General features: G+C 39.4%; 2 protein-coding genes across 2 annotated transcripts in view; one reads left to right on the forward strand and one right to left on the reverse strand.

Moving 5' to 3' along the window:
• The first annotated feature begins 7,244 nt into the window (after positions 1–7,244).
• LOC146488431 (uncharacterized) lies at positions 7,245–9,152 on the forward strand. The gene has a single exon (XM_085116198.1). It carries the CDS (start codon positions 7,256–7,258, stop codon positions 8,786–8,788), a length of 1,533 nt encoding a protein of 510 aa, XP_084972324.1. The 5' UTR covers positions 7,245–7,255; the 3' UTR covers positions 8,789–9,152.
• A 6,235-nt stretch (positions 9,153–15,387) lies between these two features.
• Positions 15,388–24,838, reverse strand: part of LOC146488432 (choline transporter-like protein 4) — a 51,376-nt gene continuing 41,925 nt past the window's right edge. Inside the window, exons 21-28 of the mRNA XM_085117805.1 lie at positions 24,299–24,396; positions 24,182–24,221; positions 23,276–23,345; positions 22,746–22,819; positions 20,065–20,135; positions 19,618–19,682; positions 18,968–19,052; positions 15,388–17,505 (exon numbers count right to left, since the gene is read on the reverse strand). Of these exons, the coding sequence (XP_084973931.1) occupies positions 17,396–17,505; positions 18,968–19,052; positions 19,618–19,682; positions 20,065–20,135; positions 22,746–22,819; positions 23,276–23,345; positions 24,182–24,221; positions 24,299–24,396 (613 nt within the window). The 3' untranslated portion in view covers positions 15,388–17,395. The remainder of the gene's footprint in view (positions 17,506–18,967; positions 19,053–19,617; positions 19,683–20,064; positions 20,136–22,745; positions 22,820–23,275; positions 23,346–24,181; positions 24,222–24,298; positions 24,397–24,838) is intronic.

The following is a 24,838-nucleotide window of genomic DNA, read 5'->3' on the forward strand; positions in this document are numbered from 1 at the left end:
GGTCTGCGATCATATGGAAACCAGCCTTAAAACTCGCCAACCCTCAGCCTGATCATGCATAAGCCCTGACTCAAATTTCTGCAAGGCTGATGGTACCAGAGAAAAGCACAATCACGCGTACCCTATAGGGTTTTTCACAAAGAGGTTGGTTATGCAGAGTTGGCCCTCCACCCGATATCTCGAAATGTAAACACTGCTCTGTGCGAGCGGTGTGCGACAAATGCAGACCGGCAGACTTGCAGACTTGCAGACTTGCAGACTTGCAGACCTGCAGACTTGCAGACCTGCAGACTTGCAGACTTGCAGACTTGCAGACTTGCAGACTTGCAGACTCACTGATACTGGCCTTTCCAATTTCATTTTAAAAATAATATTGTGTAACCTCCGGCATTCCACATCATGCGCTGTCCGCTTAGCACGCTTTTAAGGCTACTTGGCTACTTTCAGAGGACAACCGTGAAGACTTGCGCGACCTGCATACTTCCGGATTTTCGCGACTTTCCGGGGCAACACGTCAACATATTTTTTTGCTATTCTAACTTTGAACTCGGATATCTCGATAACCAATCAAAATATCGGAAAAGCCTTATTAATGTCTTTTGAATAACGCTGGGTAGCTAATTCGTTCTTGCCAGGCGTTTGATACCCGATAAATTCAGTCCAACAGGCCTCGTTCGTCGGAGCGTTTACCCGATCCTGATATTTTAGAATGTAAAATAATCACTAAAATTGTATTTTTTCCAGAACTTAGTCCTTATTATGCTGTTTGCTATATAGTTTGACAACGTTTTCTCAAAACTGGCGCACGTACGAATTTAATTCCTGAACGACAACTGTGAAAGTAGCCAAGTATCAAAGCGTACCAAGCTGACAGCGCATGATATGGAATCGGAGGTTACACAATACTATTTTTAAAATGAATTGGGAAAGGCCAGTATGTTGAGTCTGCAAGTCTGCAAGTCTGCGAGTCTGCAGGTCTGCAAGTCTGCAAGTCTGCAGGTCTGCAAGTCTGCAGTCTGCATTTGTCGCACACCGCTGCGCGAGCACCTTTTACAACAGATCATAAACGAAACCAACCTTTTATCTTGTTCCTACTTCATGTGGTGGCACGTGTTTGTTTATACTCCACCAGGCTTCATTTTATCCTTATTTATTGACTGCACATGTAAAGTTTAGTTTAGTTTCGACAACGTATGACTCCAAGAGAATAGCAATGGTCTACTGAATTCTGCATCCCGTAATAAAAATACTTGGGACTTGGCCCAGTCTTTCTCATTCTGTTTAAAAAAGTGTGATGAAGAACGAAATCTGCTCGTCAGTACTCACCAGAAATCAGACTCTACGATTGCAAAGAAAACTAAATATTGATGGCGTATAAAACTCAATGGTGGTAAAAACATAAAATCTCATTTACATAGAAAGTAGAAGAATTACATATTGAACGCCATATTTAATCTGTACTTTATACTCGGTCCGCTGTCCATCCTTTATTATATTGACAGGTAAAATATGCCTTCGAAAATTTATTAGTGGTGATCCATGGACCGGGTCCACAAGGCGGGGTGGTCCATGGACCGGGGTCTACGAGGTGGTCTATGGACCTGGGTCCATGTTTTGTATACGTCTCAAAGGAAAGACCAGTTGGTAATTCCCAAAAGTGGTCGCGGTCTCTCACGAGAGCTTTTGATTACTAATGCAGAGTTTAAGTGACAATTTAAACGGGGTTTTACATTGCTGGTCGTAACCAGAGCTGGTCGCTTATGAAAGTGGTCGCAAGGAGAGTTTCGACTGTATAGAGTGTTTTCACATGACGTCACAACGGCCATGTTGGTGTCCCAAAACAAAGAAATGGCGGCCATGTTGGTGTCCCAAAGTAAACCTCTGGGAATTGAACTCTATTTTTATGCAAATACTTTCTTTTGTTTCAGTAAACCAATATGGCCAGTAGTCACGTGAATGAAAACGCTCTATAGGGTTACAAAACTAAAGCTAACAGTTCGAAACAAAGACTATTAAACAGAATAGTTTTAAAAAATTAAAACTAATGTTGTCCGAAATACAACAACACTTTATTAAAACAGACAGTTACAAGCAGGTTATACATTCCTACAACACCAGGCCAGCAACCACCGACAAAGTTTTATATCATGTCTTCACGTCTTGATCAACTAAAGAATTCATTTTCTCGGTTTGGTGCACGGCTATGGAATTCTTTACCGGATAATATTAGAAAGTCTGACAGCAGAATATTATTCAAAAAACAAATACATGAAACACTAATCAACATTTTAAAAAAAGAAAATGCTTTCCTTACACCTTCTTCAATTCTTGAAATAATGAAAAGCTTGTAAATTTGTAACAATACTTTAATTTCTATCAGTTTGCGAATTCTTTTGCGATTTCTTAGTATATTCACTTGTTTGTTTACTACTTATTCAACTTTTATTTTAGTCAGTGTGGTTGTCAATTTGTAAACACCAAATTTATTTGTATTTAGTTTAGTATAGACATACCTACCCGCCTCGACGAGCTTTAGCTATTTGCGGGTAGGTATGAAACCTGCTTGTAACTGTCTCTTTTAAGTGTTGGCCAGGCCAAGGTCCCGGCGACAGGTGTGAAGAAAACATGCTTCCTGTTCCCGTAGGGAAATCAAAATTCTTTAATTCCAATACGCATGCAAACTTGCAATCGTATACTTGTATACATGGTTTATTAAAATGCAAAATAAACAACAAGTTACACATACCAATAAAAGAAAACAAAACCAAAAAGCCAATCCTGAGCGTAGTTACAACAAGAGATGACACTGAAACGAGAACCAAAATTCTGTAAAATGATTCCCAGGATCGAAAACAAACTTTGACTTTTACAAGTCAAAATAACATTTCTTGAAATGAAATCTCATTTTAGTATTTTTTTTCTTTCTCTTTTTTTATGTATGTCAGTACTTGTTTTGTGTGTCGGCACAAAAAATGCCGAGGCGGTAACAGTGCGAGGTTGTTGAGACGTCAACGCTTTTTAAAAATTTCCCGCTTTGCATTCAATCAATATATTGATCTCTGATTAATCGCTTTGCCTATTCGCGTAGCCAAAAAGGCATTGAAAGGAACGTGCCAAATTCTTTGTCTCAAGCGGAATACTACATCAAAATTTTTTAGCCGAAGGGAAGTTATGTGCTGATGCACAAATGGTACAGAGCAAAATATATGCATTCAAATTATGTAATTAGCTTATGTCAAGACTGCGTGCCTTTCTCACTGCCTTGTTTAATAGTGGCTACCCAATCACATGTATATGAGAGAAGGCGGTATGGAATGCAAACGGTTCGGACAAGTGAACTGTGCAAATGTGCTAATTACTGTTCTTTGGTTGTGCAAAATATTTTGTTTTGTAGATTGCATTATGAATTTTTATTAGTATAAAAGAACATGGCTAACCGTCTGATTAACTGAGCAACAGTAAGTTCAAGTTCCCGACTTAGTGGCGTGTAGCACTTCAGAGATAAGAAGTCCTGTAGGTACGTTCCTCGTTGAATTATTACTTCTCCTAACTTTGAGCTTTACGCTGGCATTGACTTAGGTCGTCTAGAATTGTCGCCCCAAATGACAAACTAATCGCTGGATGTTCACTCGGACAGTCATTTCAACAGACGCGTCAAGTTGCACCCAGAGGGTACAACTATTGCTTTTTTCTGAAAAGTGTTCATATTTTACGTCTTTGCGATCCCTAACCTTGTGCTGCAAATCAGGTTTTTTTCAGCGGGAAAATGCATGGCCAACTGCGCTGCCGGCCGCGTTTGTTTGGCAGGAAATTGCATCGCCAACTGCGTTTGCACGACAAAACACAAACTCAATTTATGAATAAGTCTACAAATATGTAAAGCAAAGAAAGGGAGATAGAAAGAGATCGGGAAAACAGGCGACGAAGAAGCGAAGTTCGACGTCAAAGAGAGCGATTGAGAGCGGTAGCAAACGGACGAAACATGAGTGACGAACAAAGAGAGAAAGTACGGGAAAGGGTGACAAAAAAAACCCGTGTTGCAGCACAGGGTTTGAACGTCTCATTTCACATTGGCTTACATAGATGAGCGTTTGTGATGTAACCCGGGTTGTTTTTCGGCGGAAAAATGTATGGCCAACTGCGCTGCCGGCCGCGTTTGTTTAGCGGGAAGTTACATCGCCAACTGCGTTTGAGAAAAAAAAAACAAAACAAAATAATTGTGAAGACGACAAGATACAAAGTCAATTTTATATGTGACCAACAACAGGAGAAAGAGCATGGCTAGTAGCGGCGGGATAAACAAATCGACTGGCACATCATCAGAATCTGGAAGTGAAATCATTTTACTCCGATCCGGCGCGACTAAACGTTGGATTTTTCCTCTTGAAGTGAAACGTTTCGCTCACTAAACGTTATAAAAGGAACGGAAAAATCAGCAATGGAATAAAGGGACTGGTTATTCTCAGAAGAGGCGAGTACATTCATGCAATTTTGTTGACAAAACTTTGCTAGTTTGCTGGTTTGCAGGATAATTTTTTTTTGCAGTTTTGGCACGCCGTTTAACTTGCTTAAAGCTAATACTGCTAACTTCAGAACAGTATTTTGAGCTCAGTTTTTCGGTCCATGTTGATTATTTCCCTTGGAGTTTTATTTTCTGATCTCGTTCAATTTTGCCGTCAAACAGCGGGAGAAAGAGTTAGGCGGATCGCGGCGGGAGAAACCGTGAAATCGACTCTTTTAGCAGCTTTTAGAGGCGGCACTTCATAAACAGCGGCCGGATCTTGAAGAGAAATTATTTTTCTCTAGTCGGGCGTGATGAAATGAAATTAAGATGTGATGGATTTTTCCTCTTGAAGTGAAACTCAACGTTGTAAACGAACGAAAAAATCAGCAATCGAATAAAAGGACTGGTTATTCTCCAAAGAGGCGAGTATATTCATGTGATTTTGTTGACAAAACTTTGCTGTTTTTGCAAGATATTTTTTTCTTGTAGTATTGACACTGCATCTTGTTTAACCTCAGAGCAGCCTTTTGAGCTCATTTTTCGGTTCATGTTAGTTATTTCTCTTGGAGTTTTATTTTCTAATCTCATCCCATTTTGCTTCCCTTAAAAAAAATTTGATACTGAGCTAAAATAGTCAGTCAAACAAACGTCTCCCAACATTGTATCGTTGGCATAAACTACTGACAAATTTTTCTCGCATATATTTGTAATTTTAGCATTTATTTCTGACAATCTTGACAGAAAACAAACAAAAATGCTTAAAACAGTAGGATATAACCGCAAAGATTAAGATGTGTGAGTAATTTTCACCGAAAGTCTTTTCAAAGGACGTTAAAAGCGAATGTAAAATTAAAGTGTGATTTCATTTTCATCAAAACAAAGTTTACGCAAAACATTCATTCGCTTGTTTTTTGTGAATTTTTCAAAGATCGTTGTTTAGTTTATTTCTGTACTTGTTGCTATGAATTATCACAGTGCTTTTTTCATTTATTACTCAAAGATATATTTAAAGTGTGTTTTTTGGTTATTGTATCCATTTTCTCTAAGGTTTATAGCGTACGGCCTTCTTGATAAGCAAAATTTACTAGACGGTGACAGTGCCAGTAGCGCGCGTTGGTCGATCATCTTAAAAACTAAAAACAATAATAAAAACAGAAAATATCATTTTGAGTCCATTTAAATTCCGCTTTTATCACACAGAGAGCAAAATGTTCCTAAAACTATCAAGGAACTTCGTAAAACAGTCAGTAAAACACTCATCGAAGGCGCAGGCAAACCAACAAATTATTTAATTTTTCGTAGCGTACAAAACAAACAAAACCGACGAGAACAGTTCCCTTTATACACATGTATTAAAGAGAGAATACAAGTTTAATTCAGGAGAAAACTAACAACGATAAATCAAATGTTAGGCATCAATTAATTGTTCACCTGAGCTGTGAAGCTTCCTACCGCTTGGAAATCACACGAACATAGATCGATAAAAAAAGCAAACGCGATGGATCCAAAGAAGGAACTTGCGGAGTAATTTCTCCCTGCTCCTTCCTCTCATCAAAAGGACACTTTCATGCTCGGTTATTGTTCGCTGAAAGCACTTTAACGCCATGACTGATTTCAGTTTCTCAATCAAACAAAATAAAATCAATCCGATCCAAGTCTTTAGCTTTTGACACAAATAAACTTTTGCTGTTTCTTGTGAGAGACACCAAAATTAACCTTTAGGAATTTCCTTCCTAGCTGCGGCAATTGATTTCCATCTATTTTTGGTACAAAGAACCCGGCTTAAAGAGTCGAACTTCGAAAGAACCTCAAAGAACTTGTTTGTTTTTTTTTTTTCACGCAAAATGCAGAAACCAGCAAAATGTAAAACTGTCGTGCTCAGCCAATCAGCAGCGAGTATTTTCGCCCTCGACCAATCAGGAGTAAGTAATTTTGCCCTCGGTGAAAGGAAATTACGAAAAACTGCCCTCTGTTATAACAAATCAGCATTCAGTAATTTTGCCCTCTGTTTAACATTGTTATTGTTGATGAGCAGTTAGCTGCATGTGCATTAAAAATGTGCTATATACAGTCAACTCTCTCGTAAGCGACCACCCTTGGTGCACGACAAAGTGGTCGCTTACGGGAGGTGGTCGCTTCCGGGAAAGATTAACAAAATAAGCGTAATTTTACCTTAGCAGCTAACTTAGGCAAATAGAAACTAATTTATTTGATTTTTCACATTTACTCATTCTTCTGATGAAACTTTGTATAACATTTAGGAACAGATCTGTACCGTTTACCCACAGATCTAACTATAGCCATCTTCTCTGTCTCTAAAATGTTATTATCTGTCAGCAGTCCGGGGTAGCGTCATTAAAAATTGAACTTTTGTCACTTCTAAGTAATGATTTACTAACGATCATACGTGATTATGTTGGGTGGTTGCTTACCGGAAACAGAAAACAAAAGAATATGTATATATTTCTGGCCTAAAAAGTGGTCGCGGTCTCTTTAGAAATTGAGTGGTGGTCGCTTACAAGAGAGCTCTTGAAACAGTATTAACTGAGAAACAAAACGGTTGTTTACGAAGTGGTCGCTTACGAGAAGTGGTTGCTATGAGAGAGTTGACTGTAACTGCAGAATTGATGAGGAATTCATAAGGTTATTACGTTCATACAATAAGCAGACTTCTATTGTGGAGCTCCGCTTTTAGGTTTGGCTAAATATATATATATATTATGTTACGTGGTTTAAACAGGAAAGAATGCAATGTCAAGATTATTGAAGCACAAATCAGGACACTTGAAGAGAAGTTGTGACAGAAACTCTGACTGCATACATGGGAGATCGCATTCTGATCATATGAGAACTCACATAGAAAGGAAGAGCTCTATATGCAAACATTGTGGCAAATGTTTTAGTGAAGCAGGAAATCTAAGGAAACATGAAAGAGTCCATACTGGAGAGAAACCTTATGAATGCATACAGTGTGGCAAGTGTTTCAGTCAATTAGGATATCTGAGAATACATGAAAGAGTCCATACTGAAGAGAAGCCTTATGAATGCAAAACTTGTGGCAAGCGTTTCAGTCAATTAGGACATCTAAGAATACATGAAAGAGTCCATACTGGACAGAAACCTTTTGAATGCAAAGAGTGTGGCAAGTGTTTTAATCGCGCAGGAAATCTAAGGAGACATGGAAGAGTCCATACTGGAGAAAAACCTTATGAATGCAAACAGTGTGGCAAGTGTTTTAGTCTAGCACAATCTCTGAGGAAACATGAAAGAGTCCATACTGGAGAGAAGCCTTATGAATGCAAAAATTGTGGCAATCGTTTCAGTCAAGTAGGGCATCTTAGAAACCATGAAAGAGTCCATACTGGAGAGAGACCTTATGAATGCAAAGAGTGTGGCAAGTGTTTTAGATTTCCAGAAAACCTTAAAATGCATAAAAGGGTCCACACTGGAGAGAAGCCTTATGAATGCCAACAGTGTGGCAAGTGTTTTAGTGCTTCAGGAATTCTAAGGAAACATGAAAGAGTCCATACTGGAGAGAAGTCTTATGAATGCAAAAATTGTGGCAAGCGTTTCAGTCAATTAGGAAATCTTAGAAACCATGAAAGAGTCCATACCGGAGAGAGGCCTTATAAATGCAAACAATGTGGCAAGTGTTTTAGTGTAGCAGGGAGCCTACGAAGTCATGAAAGAGTCCATACTGGAGAGAAGCCTTACAAATGCAAACAGTGTGGCAAGTGTTTTCGTCAAGCAGGATATCAAAGGAAACATGAAAGAGTCCATACTGGAGAGAAGCCTTATGAATGCAAACAGTGTGGCAAGTGCTTTAGTGTAGCATGGAGCCTACGAATACATGAAAGAGTTCATACTGGAGAGAGGCCTTATGAATGCAAACGGTGTGGCAAGTGTTTTCGTCAAGCAGGAGGTCAAAGGAAACATGAAAGAGTCCATACTGGAGAGAAGCCTTATGAATGCAAAAATTGTGGCAAGCGTTTCAGTCAAGTAGGACATCTTAGAAACCATGAAAGAGTCCATACCGGAGAGAGGCCTTATAAATGCAAACAGTGTGACAAGTGTTTCAAGCAACTAGTAAGTTTACGAAAACACAAAAGAGCCCACAAGGATGCTGTAAATTGTGTTAAGGATACCCTGTCAATTCAAACCTCCTCTTTACGATGCACTCAGTCAGAAGATGTTGAAAAACACATCTGTTGGATTTGTCAAGAGGAGCTTTGTAGTGAGTCTCTACTTGTTGAACATTATGAAAATCACATGACCATTGTATAACTGTGAATTTGTTATGATACCTGTTACATGCATGTATTCATGACTATGAGAGCATTCCATGAAAACAATAATGGCTGATGAAATGTTTTCCATATTCTATAACTCAAGGGTACAAGGTACAAAAAGCATGAAACTTTTTGAGTTGAACCCAGTTATGTGAACACTTGATTTGTTATTGGTGCGGTTACCAATAACATGTAACCTTCTGCCTTCAACAGAGCTGAATAAAGTTGACTTTTAGTGTTTGTCATTGAACAAAAAACAACAATTGCCATGAATTCTGACAAGATGCCAAGATTGACTATTATCCTTAGCCTTTGACAGGTGATGAAAATTGTCTGGCACGTTTGTGAGTTAACCACCAAATTATTCCTCGCGAAGCGAGGGCCGAAGGCCCGAGCGTAGCGAGGTTAATAAATTTGTCGGGCCGAGCCGGCCCGAGTGGAGCTAAGCCGCGCGAATTCGAGCGAAAAATATATTTATATATATATATATATATATGTATGTTTGTATATTTAGTTGAAGGTGTCCGCAATGACGTCAGACTGTCTGGCGTCGTCTGAAAAAAATTTGCATACATCGGAAAAAATATGCGTGCATGATCAAATTTCAACTGCAATGTTCATCAATATTCACTGATGCAGAACTATCTCTCCAGAATCTTTTCCCTTTCTTCCAGAAATCTTTTTTTGTGAAAGATTGCATTGAAGAAATTACACGTTTTGTGGCCGCGGTAAAATAATTTTCCGTGGGAAATAAATTCATCGAACACGACAGCGCTTCACGCCGGTTGTGCATTTCATCGCGTCAGAAATAGATTTTTAACCGCAAACTAGCCCGTGGAACTACGAAAAGACCATGCTCATCAAAATAGTTGCTATGTTCAGAAACCTTTTAATCTCCTCATTTGATGCTACAACACGAAAGAGGGCTTTCCACCCAGCCCCAGCTTCGCGAGGTTTTGCGAGTCACGTATTTCTAGTCCTGTGCAGTGAAAATTAAACAATACAGTGTCCGACAAAATAACCGATACTTATTCCTTAAGTTTAAATTGGCTCCTATATCAACTTTTTGGATAAAAAAACAACTTTCTTCGATGAATTTTGCCTTTTTGCTGCAGGTAAAGTTGTCAATTTCTTGGTTCTGCTGCCTGCTGTTTAGGTCTTGTCACAGTTGATGCTGATAATGTCATGAGTTTTCATTGATTGATATCCTGCGCAATGCAACTTTAACCAGCTCTTTTGAAAGTGGTACGTTGCATGTTTTTACAGCTCAAATATTTTTTATGTGCTTATGCAATCGTTTCATGTTGTCTCATAAGTTTCCATAATGACAGGTTTGACCGTAGAGTTTAATTATTAAATAAACATCACGAGCCAGCTTGTATATCAAAGTATAATGTGTGAGGCTGGAAGAATGTCTGAAAAATGAATAGTTGGTTAAGAACCGAATCTTCCGGGACAACTACAATTTTTTTAGGACAATGTTTAAGGCCTGGGCATTATTTTTCGATATACATATGCCAGCAAGCCAGAAAGGTGTTTATGTATTTTAGAACTCACTGACTGACGTAAATCAAAGGAAACAAAAACGTCAAACAACACAGAGAAGGCAAGCAATACTGAACGTACAACACAAACAAAAAAATCACAAATTTTACAGGGAACTATGTTGTGACCCAAGAACCAGTCTGTATGCTTGTCAAATAAGAGGGAATTCAGAGAAATTTAGATGACAAGGCGAAATCACCACTTTGGTTGGTTTTGCGCCAGTTTAAATGTTTTAACAATTAAAATAGCACCTTCAATACTACAACACTGTTTAGTGATAACAAGGTGGCAGTTTGACGCCGAGGTATCTATCAGGGAGAGTTATATTGAAGACAAAAACTATGGCTTTTCTACACTTAATTTAGACTTAAAGCTATTCCTCGTTTTAAGAAAAACATATTAAACGAAGAATTAATTAACTATGAGGCAATGCTTGTAAGATATTTGAGCCTTTAGTATTAAAGTATTGTTACGTTCTTGTTTTGTTCCTAGCTGTTGGGTTTGTTAACAGGCTCAAGTTTAAAAACTGCACGATGTTAAGTCGGTTCTTATTGAACAAAGTTACTCATTCTCTTTAACACCTGAAGGCCTCCATGTAATGTGAACATGCATTTCTTAAAGACTGTTCTCCGTTAATTTTATCTGGTAGTATTTTGTATAATTTCTTTTGGCGTGATCCATATGTTTGACGAAGTAGTTTTAGTGAAGTAGAAATTAAATACAGGTTACTATTACGTTAGCCTGCGAACGCATACGTATTTCCGGCTGTCGCTTCTCTCGGGTGGAGAGAAGCGACAGCCGGAAATACGTCTGCGTTCGCAGGCTACTATTGCGTCCGTAATGTCAAAGATTAAACAAGTCTTCTGTTACAGTTGTGATTGAATAAAGTTTTGTGCTATCAACATATTCCGTTACTGTTTCATCGCTTTCAGCAGAACGATGCCGGTGCCTGTTTACTCCTTTTGGGTAACAAAAAAGCACGAACACATGGATTGAACTATTGCCAATGAAAACCAACTCATATGGTGAAAATAAAGCAAGGGGGTCAAAATTAATTATTAAACCTTTTTTCTTTTATTTCATTAATTTCTAAAGGCTGCACCATTTAGAACACAACAACTGTGCTAAGTGACATTGTCAATTTTCTTTTTCCTTCTAGGGTCTCTGCTGGCTTTCATTGTTCTTTGGAATTAGCTTGGCGATTTCCAGCTGTGCTTTTGTTAAGTTTTGGACAGTTTTTTTGGCGTTGTCGATGAAATAATTTCCGATGATTTCCTTTTAATTGTCCAATCAAATCCAAGCGCTGCGGGAGGTGGTGTCGTTAGCGTGAAAGTGGAATTTTCAACGCTGCTTTGCTTTGATTGGTCATTTGAAAGGAAAGCTTTCAAAGAGATACGAAGAAAGGATGAAAATACATGGCAATAGTAACGCACGGTGCTTTGTAGGTGGATGGATGGCCTGAACACGATAAGTCTGGCTTAAAGCTGAAACTTTTGTGGGGTCGTGTGTAAGGGAAAGAAAGACTTACTAGAGGGTCCTGAAGAGGGGAGGTGGCGGTGTACCAACGCCATTTCCTGGCCCATTTTTTTTCCAAATCCTACTTCCCAGTGTTCAAATCTCATTCTTACTAGCTGAATTCAGAAAAAATCCTAGTGTTATACATACCAGCTCTTTTCTCTTTGCGTCCACAAAATTACAGTTTCAAAATACGACCCAACAAAGACCCAAAAATTCACGAGAATTTGTGAAGTTGTTCTGGAGACGGGATTCTTTTAAACTGCACTTAAATGGTAAGTAGGGAAGTTACAGCGATTATCTTATTATGGGAAATTAACGATGCACGTTATTCAAATTCGCGTTAATTTTACGTCATTGTATTTTACAGCATTGTCATTTTAAGACACCTAAATTTCCAACAAAGTTACATGTCATTTTAATTTTTCCGTCAGACAGACAAATCGTCATTCAATATTGATTTTAAAATGTCTTGAGATTCGTGAATGTAACGATCGTTATCTTCAAGGGGATAGCTCACTTCTTTTACTTTCTTGTGCGAAATGTCCATCGCCTTACTGCCTTCCGATTTTACAGTCACCTCAATAGGAATTTCCAAACCGCCCTGAATAAGCGGAGATGGCTTGCATCTGATAGGTTTGACCTCACCTCTTATGTCAGCTCCTCTCTGCAGTGCATTTCAGATATATCAGTTCAGTTCTATTGGAATATGTCCGACCGTAGGAGGGGGTAGGGTTACTGGCAATATCCCCGCGAAGTGCTCTTTTCTGGAGAATAAAGATAAGTCTTCAATGCCTGGCCCCAGGAAGCGAGTCTGTAAATTAGATGAGGATGGATAAGCAACTGATAAATGTTTAACAGTCATCGTGGTGTGAAATGGCGTAATTTATCAATGAAGCCAACAATTTCTACTGATTTTGTTGGCGACAGCATCAATGTGTAATTTCCATGAAAGATTTTTTTATCAATTATAACGCCAAGATATTTAATATAATCTTTGGATTCAAGACTAACTTGTCCATTTTTCTCGCTTTCTGTCTTACAAGATTTTAGTTTATGGCCATGATCCACAGCCTTGTCTAAAAAATATTTGCAAGGAAGCGCTTCAGATTCTAGAATACGTTTTTAAAATTCTTTCGTCGTCAATTTCTGACGCCTAGTTACAAGTGACTCAACAGTATCCCTAGGGAGTTCTATGACATTGAGACATTTATTCTGCACTCTCTGTAGATCTTCTTCGAGGTAAATGGGCAGCCCTCCCCAGACAGGCGAGGCATATTCTAACACAGGTCTAATCTTAGTGATGTAAGTTGTTGGACCGATGTCCCTGGGAAGATGGCCTGTTCTGCGGACCCTGAGATAGTGGATCTGTTCACACACTTTGCGGACAATACTTGAGACATGTGTATTCCACTTAAAGGGGAAGCATCATGGGGTTTTTGACCTCTTTTGTTAAAAATGGTGAAATAAGACCTTCACTTAGCTACAAAATAATTCTAGAACTAGAAATACGTGACTCGCAAAACCTCGCGAAGCTGGGGCTGGGTGGAAAGCCCTCTTTCGTGTTGTAGCATCAAATGAGGAGATTAAAAGGTTTCTGAACATAGCAACTATTTTGATGAGCATGGTCTTTTCGTAGTTCCACGGGCTAGTTTGCGGTTAAAAATCTATTTCTGACGCGATGAAATGCACAACCGGCGTGAAGCGCTGTCGTGTTCGATGAATTTATTTCCCACGGAAAATTATTTTACCGCGGCCACAAAACGTGTAATTTCTTCAATGCAATCTTTCACAAAAAAAGATTTCTGGAAGAAAGGGAAAAGATTCTGGAGAGATAGTTCTGCATCAGTGAATATTGATGAACATTGCAGTTGAAATTTGATCATGCACGCATATTTTTTCCGATGTATGCAAATTTTTTTCAGACGACGCCAGACAGTCTGACGTCATTGCGGACACCTTCAACTAAATATACAAACATACATATATATATATATATATATAAATATATTTTTCGCTCGAATTCGCGCGGCTTAGCTCCACTCGGGCCGGCTCGGCCCGACAAATTTATTAACCTCGCTACGCTCGGGCCTTCGGCCCTCGCTTCGCGAGGAACAACGAGAGGAGAGAAATCAACTCAATTCCTGACAGGAACAACTCGTACTCTGTTCTACCGCATTTTGGAAACAAAAATACGAAAACGTGAAAAACATTAGCCTAATATTTTTCAAGTATCAATCCATACCGGCCTACTCTGTAACTGGCCAGAGGCACTAATCGACAGTTTTATTGCACTGGGGCGATAATTTATAACAAAACTAGACAATATTTTTTTTGTTTCTGTTCTCAGACAAATATTTCTGGGGTTTGAAATGACATAAGATTTTCGTGATACCTTTAAGATCGTTCTGTACATACACACCCAGCAGTTTAAACTCTGTTACTCCCTCCGGTTCGGTAGGACCGATACTAATAGGAGGCGGAACTGGACAGGACTTCTTAAAGGTGATCCACATATCTTTAGTTTTCTTAGCATTCAGCTCCATTTTATTCTGCTCAGCCCAACTCTCCGAGAGAGTCACAACATCCTGAACTTGACTGACAGAGTCCTTAGAGACAAGTTCATATAGAGTGCAGGCATCGGCGTAATTGCAAGTGAGTACAGGTATTCCCTTGGGGATGCAGTCCTCAATATCGTTGACATGCACATTAAGAAGTGTAGGAGAAATGACACCGCCCTGGAGCTCACCGGCAATCACCATAGTGGTGGTGCTTTATATTAAGCAAGATATCGTGATCCACTGTGTCGAAGGCTATTTTAAAGTTTATGAAAATTCCGAATGAGTATAGACCTTAGTTCATGTTGGTTTGGATATCACTGACAATTTCCAGTATAGCACGTTGAGTCGAATGCCCTCTGTGAAACCCGTATTGTGAGTAGTATGAAAGATCATTTTTGCCAAGGAATTCTTTCATTCACATAATTTTCTCAAAACTTCTATTTTAGTTCGACAGTAAAGTTAAGAATTGGTTCATGCTTAGCGTGCGTACATATCGAGTTATGGATGCACGCGGGAAGTTTGGAGAGCACGAGAGAAGCGTAAGAGTTGCTCGAGGCGTAGCCGAGAGCAACTCTAGCTTCTTGAGTGCTCTCCAAACTTCCCAAGTGCATCCATAACTCGATATACGCACTGCTAAAAGCATGAACCAATTCTTTTATAACATAGTGAAAATAAAGTAAATGATTCCTATAAAACAGGTTTTGATCCTGATTAATTACAAAATTCTCTAAATGTGCTGTACAAAAACACAAAGGTGAAAGTGATTTCTCGTATCGGTTTAATCTTAGCATTTCATTAAACTTCGACAAGCTCTTATAAATAAACATTTTTTATGGTGTTGTCTCTCCATCTGACTCGCACACGTCATCGAATGGATGCACGGCCGTGCGTATGTTGAGAAATGTACCATGATGACGCCAATAGGAATTAGATAGGGAAGCACGCGCGTTATGTTATAAAAATTGATCTGTAATAGTTTGCGTCTGTTTCGTCATCACTCTTAAATCTTGGAGTGATTTTAGCCATTTTTAGTTTGGAAGGGTATATCCCCAATTTAATAGATGTGCTGAATATTTTCGAAATCACGGGGGCTATGATGTCCTTTAAGTGTTTTAATAGTTTGGTACGATTTGTTGTTTGGGATCAATGAAATTTCTAAGTTTACCTCCTGGGCGTTACTGGCTGATATAGAAAAGATGACATCGGAGGTTCACACTTGCTCACATATTCAAGATAGTGATGCGACGGAGGTGAAAGTTTACCATCTAGTCTGCTTCCACCAGAAGCAAAATGTTCATTCATGATGTTCGAGCTCTTAGAAGCTTCTTTGATAATTTTGTAATCATCCTTAAAGTTTTTAACCGCAGTTATGGTTTTAGAGTTGTTCTTGCGGCGGTGAAGTAGCTCATTAATTCATTAGTTCATTAAATATTTGCTTTAACAGCCAAACATGTCAAACAAGTTAAGGTGCGTTTGTTTGGGAAAATCCGAATCCGGATTTTTTTTGATCCAAGATCACTTGGAGCATGCTGCATCAAAGGAACCGACGAATCGTTTTCCAGAGTGGATTCGTAAAAAAGTAAAAAAATAACTTTTGCTCATTTAAAAGGCCTTTCAAAAAGAGTAAGAATGGCATCCTTCCAGAGATATTCAAGTTTTTCGCTCAAAAATTGATGACGTCACAAATCGTTTCAGCACAAAGACAAATCATAAAATCAAGAATATCTCGGGAAATATTGGAGTGATGCTGCTTGGCACCAGTATGGTACCTCAGGTAAGACACGAATGACCGCTACTGTGCTGTTGAAAGGCCTTTTAAATAAGCAGAAGTTATTTTTTACTTCATAGGCTTTTTACTTCGCGGCGTCATAAAAAAAAATGCGAACGAGCTCAGAATACTCTCAAACGCTTCTCCATCTTCCTGCTCACTTTGATCACAAATAATAGTGTCATCAGTACTGATCTAGTGAGCTTTTAAAAGAAGCGAAATTGTTCTATCAAAATCTTTACTCTTTGGCAATTGACTCAACGCACCAAGCACAATACATTATACGGTATTGTAAATAACAATAAAAATACTAATAACTTAGTTAAAGTGAGCCTTATTGTGGCGCCCAGAAATATAATTACACAAACACGAACTTTACTTTAAAATACTTACGTTAAAAGGCGATTAAAAGCGCCTGCTATCCACACGCAAAATAAGTGTACGATTGTAGATAAACAATCCAGTCCTGATTAACGAGAATATCAACTACAGCTAAACCTTTATAGCGAAGCATGAGCATGAATTTAAGCTGTCTTTCGAATCTTAACTCCTTTACGTACCCAAATAAATTTGCCTCCTTCCTATAGCTGGTCGGTAGAATCGCGGGTCTACGAAGCGATTTTGGTTCACTGGAACCTCGCTTTAAACTATCACCGTCAGAGGAGAGAAAAACAAATTTAACGAAACGTGTAACACGTGAAGAGCTCTTGTTTTGCTCATCAAATCGTATTCTGTTCTGTTGTCCTCCTTGTCACCGTTGTCGTACCTGCTTTAGTTACTTATTACACTAACTACAACAACCAATAAATTTATTGTGGACGAACATCCTTCCTTAAAAACTTGCTATAGTAAGCCAACCAACTGCACACGTGCATCAAATCTCTGGGATGTTTATCATGAGTCGTGACCAATAAAGTGAAACTAAAATCAGGCAACGCTAGTGGCGTTTTCTTCTCGAATGAGAGAATTCAGCGCGTAAATTACTTCGTGTAGACAAGAGCGCGCGAGGAACACGTATCATTCTCGCGCGCTTGTCCGAAAACGCTGTTGCAGCTGTTTAACATGTTTAACATATCAACAACTTACAGCCTACAGGCCAAGAATAAGGATGGGCGGTCTGAACGACATAGTTGTAAACATCCCAGAAATTATTCTATCGCTCCAAGGTTTCCCGTTTCTCTCCGGTTGGTTTAAAAACTTTAAGCGTTGAGGATTATTCACTGTCAGATGCTTTCTTGTTTTTCTTGCCCAGGATTTTTCTCAGCGATTTGGACATGTAATATGGTTTCTCTGGTGTACCGTCATTACGCTCGGAATCTTCCACTGCAATGAACAATAAATGGTATCAGTCATGATAACAGAAACTCGTAAGTGAGCTTAAAACATGTGCTTAAAGTGCATATGACAGATTTGTTGTTATTCGCTTGATCAAATGTTAACGTTGCTCTAGCATGAAAATCGAAAAAAAATCGTCACTAATTTTCTTCTCCGTGTTTGAGGCGTATAAAATCGTCAAATTTCACTTCCGGTTGGGTACAATATCGCGCAAGACGGGAGACTGGGAATGGTAGGGCTGTGACGTCAATACAGGAACACTTTGTCTCGTGTTTTCATTCTGAGTTTTCAACAATACTAAAGCCGCTATGAAAATGGGGAGGAAGCGAGTTCAAACACCAAATCTTTAAGCGTTTGTATGGAAGAAGCAGTTGTTCCGGTGGGGGATCAATTAAAACGGTCCTATCCACGGGCAATTTTACCAAGGAGTATGGTATTATAGTGTTAAAGCAAATGGTACAGTGATTTTCCAGTAATTTCGGTAAAAACGAGAAAAGAGGAATACCTCTGAAGGTGTTCCTTTATTTTTCGAAACATTCCCAGTGGAAAGGACCGTTCCATTTGATTTTCCACCTGAAAGACCATTTGTTCCATTTGTTTTTCCATACAGATGGAAGCAATCTTTGACCATAACTTCAGCCACGCGAGCTAGGGTTGGCGTAGCTGACAGGTAGAGCACTAATTGAAATTTAGTCCGTTAGCAAAACTTGACTCTGCGAGTCTTTACAGTCTCATTAGCGCACAAAGCGCATGAACAGATGTGAGGTACGGTAAACCTGTTTTAACGAACAAAAAGCAATATCCTAGAGCCGGATTTACAAAGCCGTCCTTACTTTAGTTACAAACGTACATACTTACTTTATTGCAACTCCCTAAACGGGTTTTTCAGTTACAAGACTACATAACTTTCAACTAAAATAACTAATTAAATTACCAAATAACTAAGGTAATAAATATGCATTAAAAAAATTAGTAAGATACAATGGATTGGATTTGCTAGTTACAAATTCATAGATTGGTCAGAGACAGGTGGGTCAAGAATTTTTTTTCCTAAAAACTTTGACAGAGTCTGAAGATTTAACATTGTCTCTTAGATTGTTCCAGAGCCTAGCACCATCGCACCACGGTAGGTGAAGGACCGCTGACCGGTGATTCGACGGCACCTTGGAATGTTCAGTTGATCGCGTTGCCGTCTAGTATTTCTGGTGTGAATTTGTGAACGCAGAGTAAATTTCTCGATTAAGTAGTCAGGGACGAGTTTAATAACACACTTGAACATTATTACGGCGTCCCACGTATTGTTTTTGAGTAATAGTCTGTTGTTATTCCAGCAATAGGCTTTTGTTAAGAAACAGTACTTACGGGACATCTTAACTTAGAATTGCTTTCTGAATCTGGCCTCAGTATCGTTACCTAAGAATCTTTAAGGTAGTTCTCCTGTTGCACTTACAGAAAGAAAGGAAGATGGTGTCGATGGCCATGTTGTAAACACTGAAGAACGCCTTCGCCACAACGTAAGCACCAACTGTGATGATCTAAAAATAGACAACAACAATGAACCATCTTAATCTGGACAAGTCATAGATTTTAGATAGTTTATTTAAAAATCACCTCGCAGCCACTAAAACTAAAAACTAGAAACCACAGCCCAGAAAAAGTTTAGCTAAATTTTAAGTTAAATTTCCTCGACATAGCATAGAGAGGTTGCCAAGTCTGTTGTGTCCAATCCAAATGGCTCGATTGACAAAGGTACAATAGGGACGTCACACGAAATAGAATGAGTCACTTCTTAGCTTAAACTTATGTTGCACGGAACGATTTTTAACGCAACGCGGCACGCGGGCAACTTTTAACGCAGCATTTTGTTGCGGCAACACGTCGCAAGGTTTTGAAGAAAGGTGAAAAAACTTGCCCTCTATTTCCGCAGGAAACAGTTGGTTTATCAAAACTTATCGCTTCCGCGTAACATCACCTTAACAGACATGCGTGTCACAGACGTGCAACGCGAGGTGCGGAAAGTTGTGGTGGGAGTCTCATTCACGATGCCAACTTTTGCGCTCATGCAGACAGACAAAATTAACAGTTTACGCTTATACTCACAATGATGGGAGCTAAGTAGTAGTTCAGGTTATCTTGTCGCTCAAACCAATAAAAGCTGCCAACGCCTGAATGAAGAGAAGGAGGCAAGAAGCGAGTCAATAAAAGGAAAACAAGCACAAGGAAGATAAAAAGAAGTTCATTTCTGGAGCTGAATTTAAACTCGGTAAAGCAGTCTGCGTTCAGGACGGAAATGCATGTACGAGAGAAAATTATTCAGTTTGGGAATAGACTTCCACTTAATTGTCCTGATATTTCTTAGAAAGTGTTACCCTAACCAGGCAAGCAGCACGTTTCTTTCTGACAGGTCTTTTAGCATGCATGAAATCATTCGCGTCTCTGGTATTTCGCACAATTGGCTTAACGCTCTGCTGGCAGGGTAAGTAAGTGTTGGATATTTGTAACCAGAAAGTAAGATCTCTGACAATTGATAGTGAACACAAAACTCACCCAAGCCAGCAGTGATGGTGAGCTGACCGAGAAACAAAATGAAATCCGTCACCTTATCAAGCACAACCACCCTGAAAAAGAAAGAAAGAAAGAAAGAAAGACATGAGAACGAATGTAAAACAGTTTCGTACGTTTGGGTTTAACACAATTACTAAGATTTTCACTAGAAAACAGGATAGAGGCCTAAAAGGGACCTACGTTTTTCACATACTCTTCTCAAACTCACTAATAATTCATCGACAAAAAACAAAGGAAATCACTGCCGTGTACGAGGTTTGGAAGTGTGATCTTAATTATCCGAGGATAAAATTTGGTGAACTTCTGCTTTGAATTTCTCCGAGAATTGTTAACGGTTTGAGAAGCTATATCAAACACTCGAAAGAGTGTTTCATCCAAATTCCAAACACATCGAAGTTGGTTACAAAAAACTCGGCCGCGCCTCGTTTTTTCAACTCACTTCTCGGAGTTTGGAAATCGGATGAAACACTTTTGCTCGTGTTTGATGTATTAGTTACTGAACTCGTACTTGTATCGAAAGAAGAAACAAAATTACTGTAGCAAATTGATCGAGTTACTGATGGATGGCAACCTTTAATTACAAAAAACAAATTGCTTCCAAAATGTTCAAAGTGGTATAATCTTCAGACCTTACAAGCAAAATACACGAACGCGTCAAAGAATACACTACCCGTTTACACAAAAATGATCTCATTGACTATGAGACATTTAAATACCTCTCATCCAACTCTGATCCCAAGACTGGTCGTTTCTACATTCTTCCTAAAATCCACAAACAAGGCAACCCTGGCCGACCCATCATATCCAGCAATGGCCACCCTACTGAACGCATTTCCGAGTTCGTCGATTACCACCTAAAGCCCCTTGTTCAGAATCTTCCTTCATTCATAAAAGATACTACACACTTTCTTCTTCAACTCGAGAAACTGGGACCTCTACCGGAAAACGCCCTCCTTGTCACCCTGGATGTTTCCTCATTGTATACTAACATTCCTCATAACGAAGGCATCGAAGCCTGCCGCCATTTTCTTAAGACTCGTCAAAACAAATCCCTTCCTGCTGAAAGCATATGTGATCTCATAAGAATGATTCTTACAATGAACAACTTTTCCTTCAACAACGAACACTATTTACAAGTACACGGGACAGCTATGGGAACCCGCATGGCACCTTCATACGCTAATCTATTCATGGGTAAATTTGAACAACACGCCATTGGAAACGCTCCTCTCAAGCCGTTCGTTTGGTGGAGGTTCATCGATGATGTCTTTATGATATGGACAGAAGGAGAGGAACACCTTAAAGATTTCATCAGATACTTAAACTCTATTCACGCGAGTATCAAATTTACCCATGAATACTCAAATTCCTCTCATCAGACACTCCCTTTCCTAGATGTCCAAGTCCACCTCAGCAACAACCACATCCAAACAGATCTCCACACAAAACCCACAGACAAGCATCAATACCTCCTCAAAACTTCATGCCACCCGAACCACACTAAACAAACTATTCCATTCAGCCTTTTCCTGCGAATCCGTCGCATATGCTCTACTGACGCTTTCTTTGATAAACGAAGCGAAGAACTCATCAAGCACCTGGTCCAACGTGGTTATAGCCGCTATTCCCTACAAAAAGATGCAAATCGCGTACGAGCCATCCCACGTCACGCAACACTACAGCCACAAGAACAGAAAGCCACAAAAACAGACAGAACACCCTTCGTCATATCCTTCAATCCTGCACTTCCCAAAATCTCATCTATTGTGAAAAAACATATCAACATCCTCCAGTCCTCCGCCAACTGCAAACAAGTTTTCCCTCATCCACCAGTTATCGCCTACAAACGTAACGCAAGTCTACGTGATCTCCTGGTCCATTCCGAGCTACCTCAAAACAAGCCCTCCAACCAACAACCCGCTGGAATTCATAAATGCAACCACCCACGATGCCTAACTTGCTCATTTCTCCAAGAAGGTCAAACGAACTACACTTTTTTCAACACTAACGAATCACGCAAAATTTCTGACTACATATCTTGTAATTCCAAAAACCTAATCTATTTAATTCAATGTAAGAAGTGCCACTCCCAATACATTGGGGAGACAAAGCGCAAACTTAATGAACGTTTCGGGGAGCATCGCAGATCTATCCTGAATCACCATCAACTACTCAACCCCACTCCTGTCTCGCTACATTTCAACCAACCTGGCCACTCAATCAACGACGTCCAACTAATCCCGCTTGAACTTATACGCAGCAAACGTGACTCAGTTAGAAAGGCTCGTGAAGCTCATTTAATCAACAAAGCTAAAACATTGCACCCTCTTGGTATAAATAGACGTGACGAAACACGCCAATGACATGTCTCACACTTAGTCCTAAACAACCAATCATTGTCACGCATTTTATATTTTAAATCTTCTTTGTAACGATCCTTTTATGTTTCTCACTTTTCTTTTTCGTTCAGCCCCCGAGGAAGGTTTGTATTGCAAACCGAAATATCGGGCAAAAAAATTTGTTTTTTTAAAAAACAAATATATTTCAGTTATTCTAGCTTTTGTTGTTTGCTCTCTCAAGCTTGTCACCTCCGCCGTTGGGATCAGTCTGCCGTTAATATTTTCTATTTGGTATATTTAACACTATCAACAGGTTGAACTCACCTCAAAATATTCCTCATAAGAAGGAAGAATGCACCCTTGGCAGAGGTGCAGAAGTTCTTGCCGTGTACTGCGATCTAAAAAAAGTTCAAGAACAAACACTTAAAACTTAGATTCATTCCTTACCACACTCAATACTAAATCATTATTTTAGTAATGTATTGAAAAATTTTAGTAATTTACTTAATCATCTGTGTGTCGATGTCATTGGCTGGAGATTCATGAGTAAAGACAGTCACATCATTTACCATCGGGTTTGTGAGGCTGGTTAGGCCTTTAGCAATAAATGCTAATGCTCCGAGCAATCAAATTGAATTTGGAAATATTGGTTGTTGAGGGGAGGGGAAAACCAACCGGAGTATCCGAAAAAAAACCTCTTCGAGGGACGAGAACCAACAACAAACTCAACCCTCATTTGACGCCGAGTCCGGGAATCGATCCCGGGTCACACTGGTGGGAGACAAGTGCTCTCATCATCGCACCATCCCTGCTCCTCCTCTCCCCACAGCTGATATTTACGCATATATACTAACCATGACATAGGCATTCTTGTTGAGAAACTTCAAGAAATTCTCTAAGCACCAAAAGCAGCATTTGAGGCACCTGAAAATTTAAACGTGCAAAATATCAAATGTTTGGTCGAAACCTTTTCCTCAGTCTTGGAGGTCAAACCTGAAAACACAGTGTGAACTTTAAACGAGTTAACCAGAAAAACCTATTTTCGTTTAATGTTGTAGATCTAGTACCCGTCTAGAGTTGAAAACGTGTGTAACCCAAATGTTTGCAAAATGTAAATGTTGCAATCGATAGAAAACCCAAGTTTTCCTTCTCTTCTGCGACGAAAATTTCCTACAAAGTAGGTTCCTTGAGTCAGTTACACTGGCCAAATTCATCGAGTTGTTCTCCTCTAAGCGTGCTTGTACAACGTCTTATGTTGCAACTGGTGATTAACAAAAACCACTTTTTTAAGTGACGTTACAAATCGTACCACGACAATGGTCCGCCATGGCTGCCTATAAACCGTCTAGGAGTAAAGGAGTTAAAACTAAAAAGAAGAAAGGTCCTCGCAGTTGTTTCCGCAACTTAATCAGTTGCAAAAAGGAACTGGAAAAAGATTCAGGCCTGAACGGGATTCGAACCCATGACCTCTGCGATGCCGGTGCAGTACTCTACTAACTGAGCTATCAAGTCAACTGGGAGCTGGTCACATTGTGAGTTCGTAATACACCCGTGAAGAATAAACAAATGAATATGAATAATATATTGGATCTGCGGATTAAAGATTAAATGGAAGAAAGATCCCAGAGATCCTCGCAGTTGTTTGCGTAACTAAACGGTTGTGAAAAGAAACCTGAAAAATGCAGGCTTAAAAGGGTTAAAACTAACCGCTAATACACAGCACAGCAGAAGGAACCAATAACAAAGATGAATCTGCTTACTTTATGAGGTACTTCGTGATCTCACTTTGCTCTCCAGGTCCTTCAAAGAAACATTAATTTTGTCAGTAAACAAAGATCACGCGTCGCACATCAAGCACTGCAGAGGAAAGCCGGTACCTCCTCTGAGCTTGTGATCCAGATACTCCAGGGCAGCCCTGATCAGCTGTACGATAGCAATGATGAGTGATCCAAAGGCAAGCGAACCAGTGTGATACCTACAACGGGACCAACTTGGAGATTAGTACTCAGACAACTAAAAACAAAACACGTTACATGCCAATCCACCGTACCGAACAAGATGGTGACTGATACATTTCCCCACAATGCTGAGCGTACGAAAGATTTTAAAACGCTAAAAAAAACCCGCACAGACAAGTTCCAAAAATTTGAAACGTAGCATACATAATGTTGTTAGTACAGGGACGAATTTCACAAAAAATATGGCTTTCCAAGCGTCTATTGGCTTCGTTAAGTTCGGAAAGTGTTGTGGTATAACACAACCGCACAGATAAGTTCCAAAAACTTGAAACATAGCATACACAATGTTGTTAGTACAGGGACGAATATTCCATTATTTAAAACTAAAACGGGGCAGAGATCCTTTTCCTATATGGAATAACTTACCATCTTAAATTAAGCTAAGCCAGTGTTTGAATA

Source organism: Pavona decussata, unplaced genomic scaffold (genome assembly GCF_977016875.1).
Source record: "Pavona decussata unplaced genomic scaffold, jaPavDecu1.1 SCAFFOLD_9, whole genome shotgun sequence".
Classification (NCBI taxonomy): domain Eukaryota; kingdom Metazoa; phylum Cnidaria; class Anthozoa; order Scleractinia; family Agariciidae; genus Pavona; species Pavona decussata.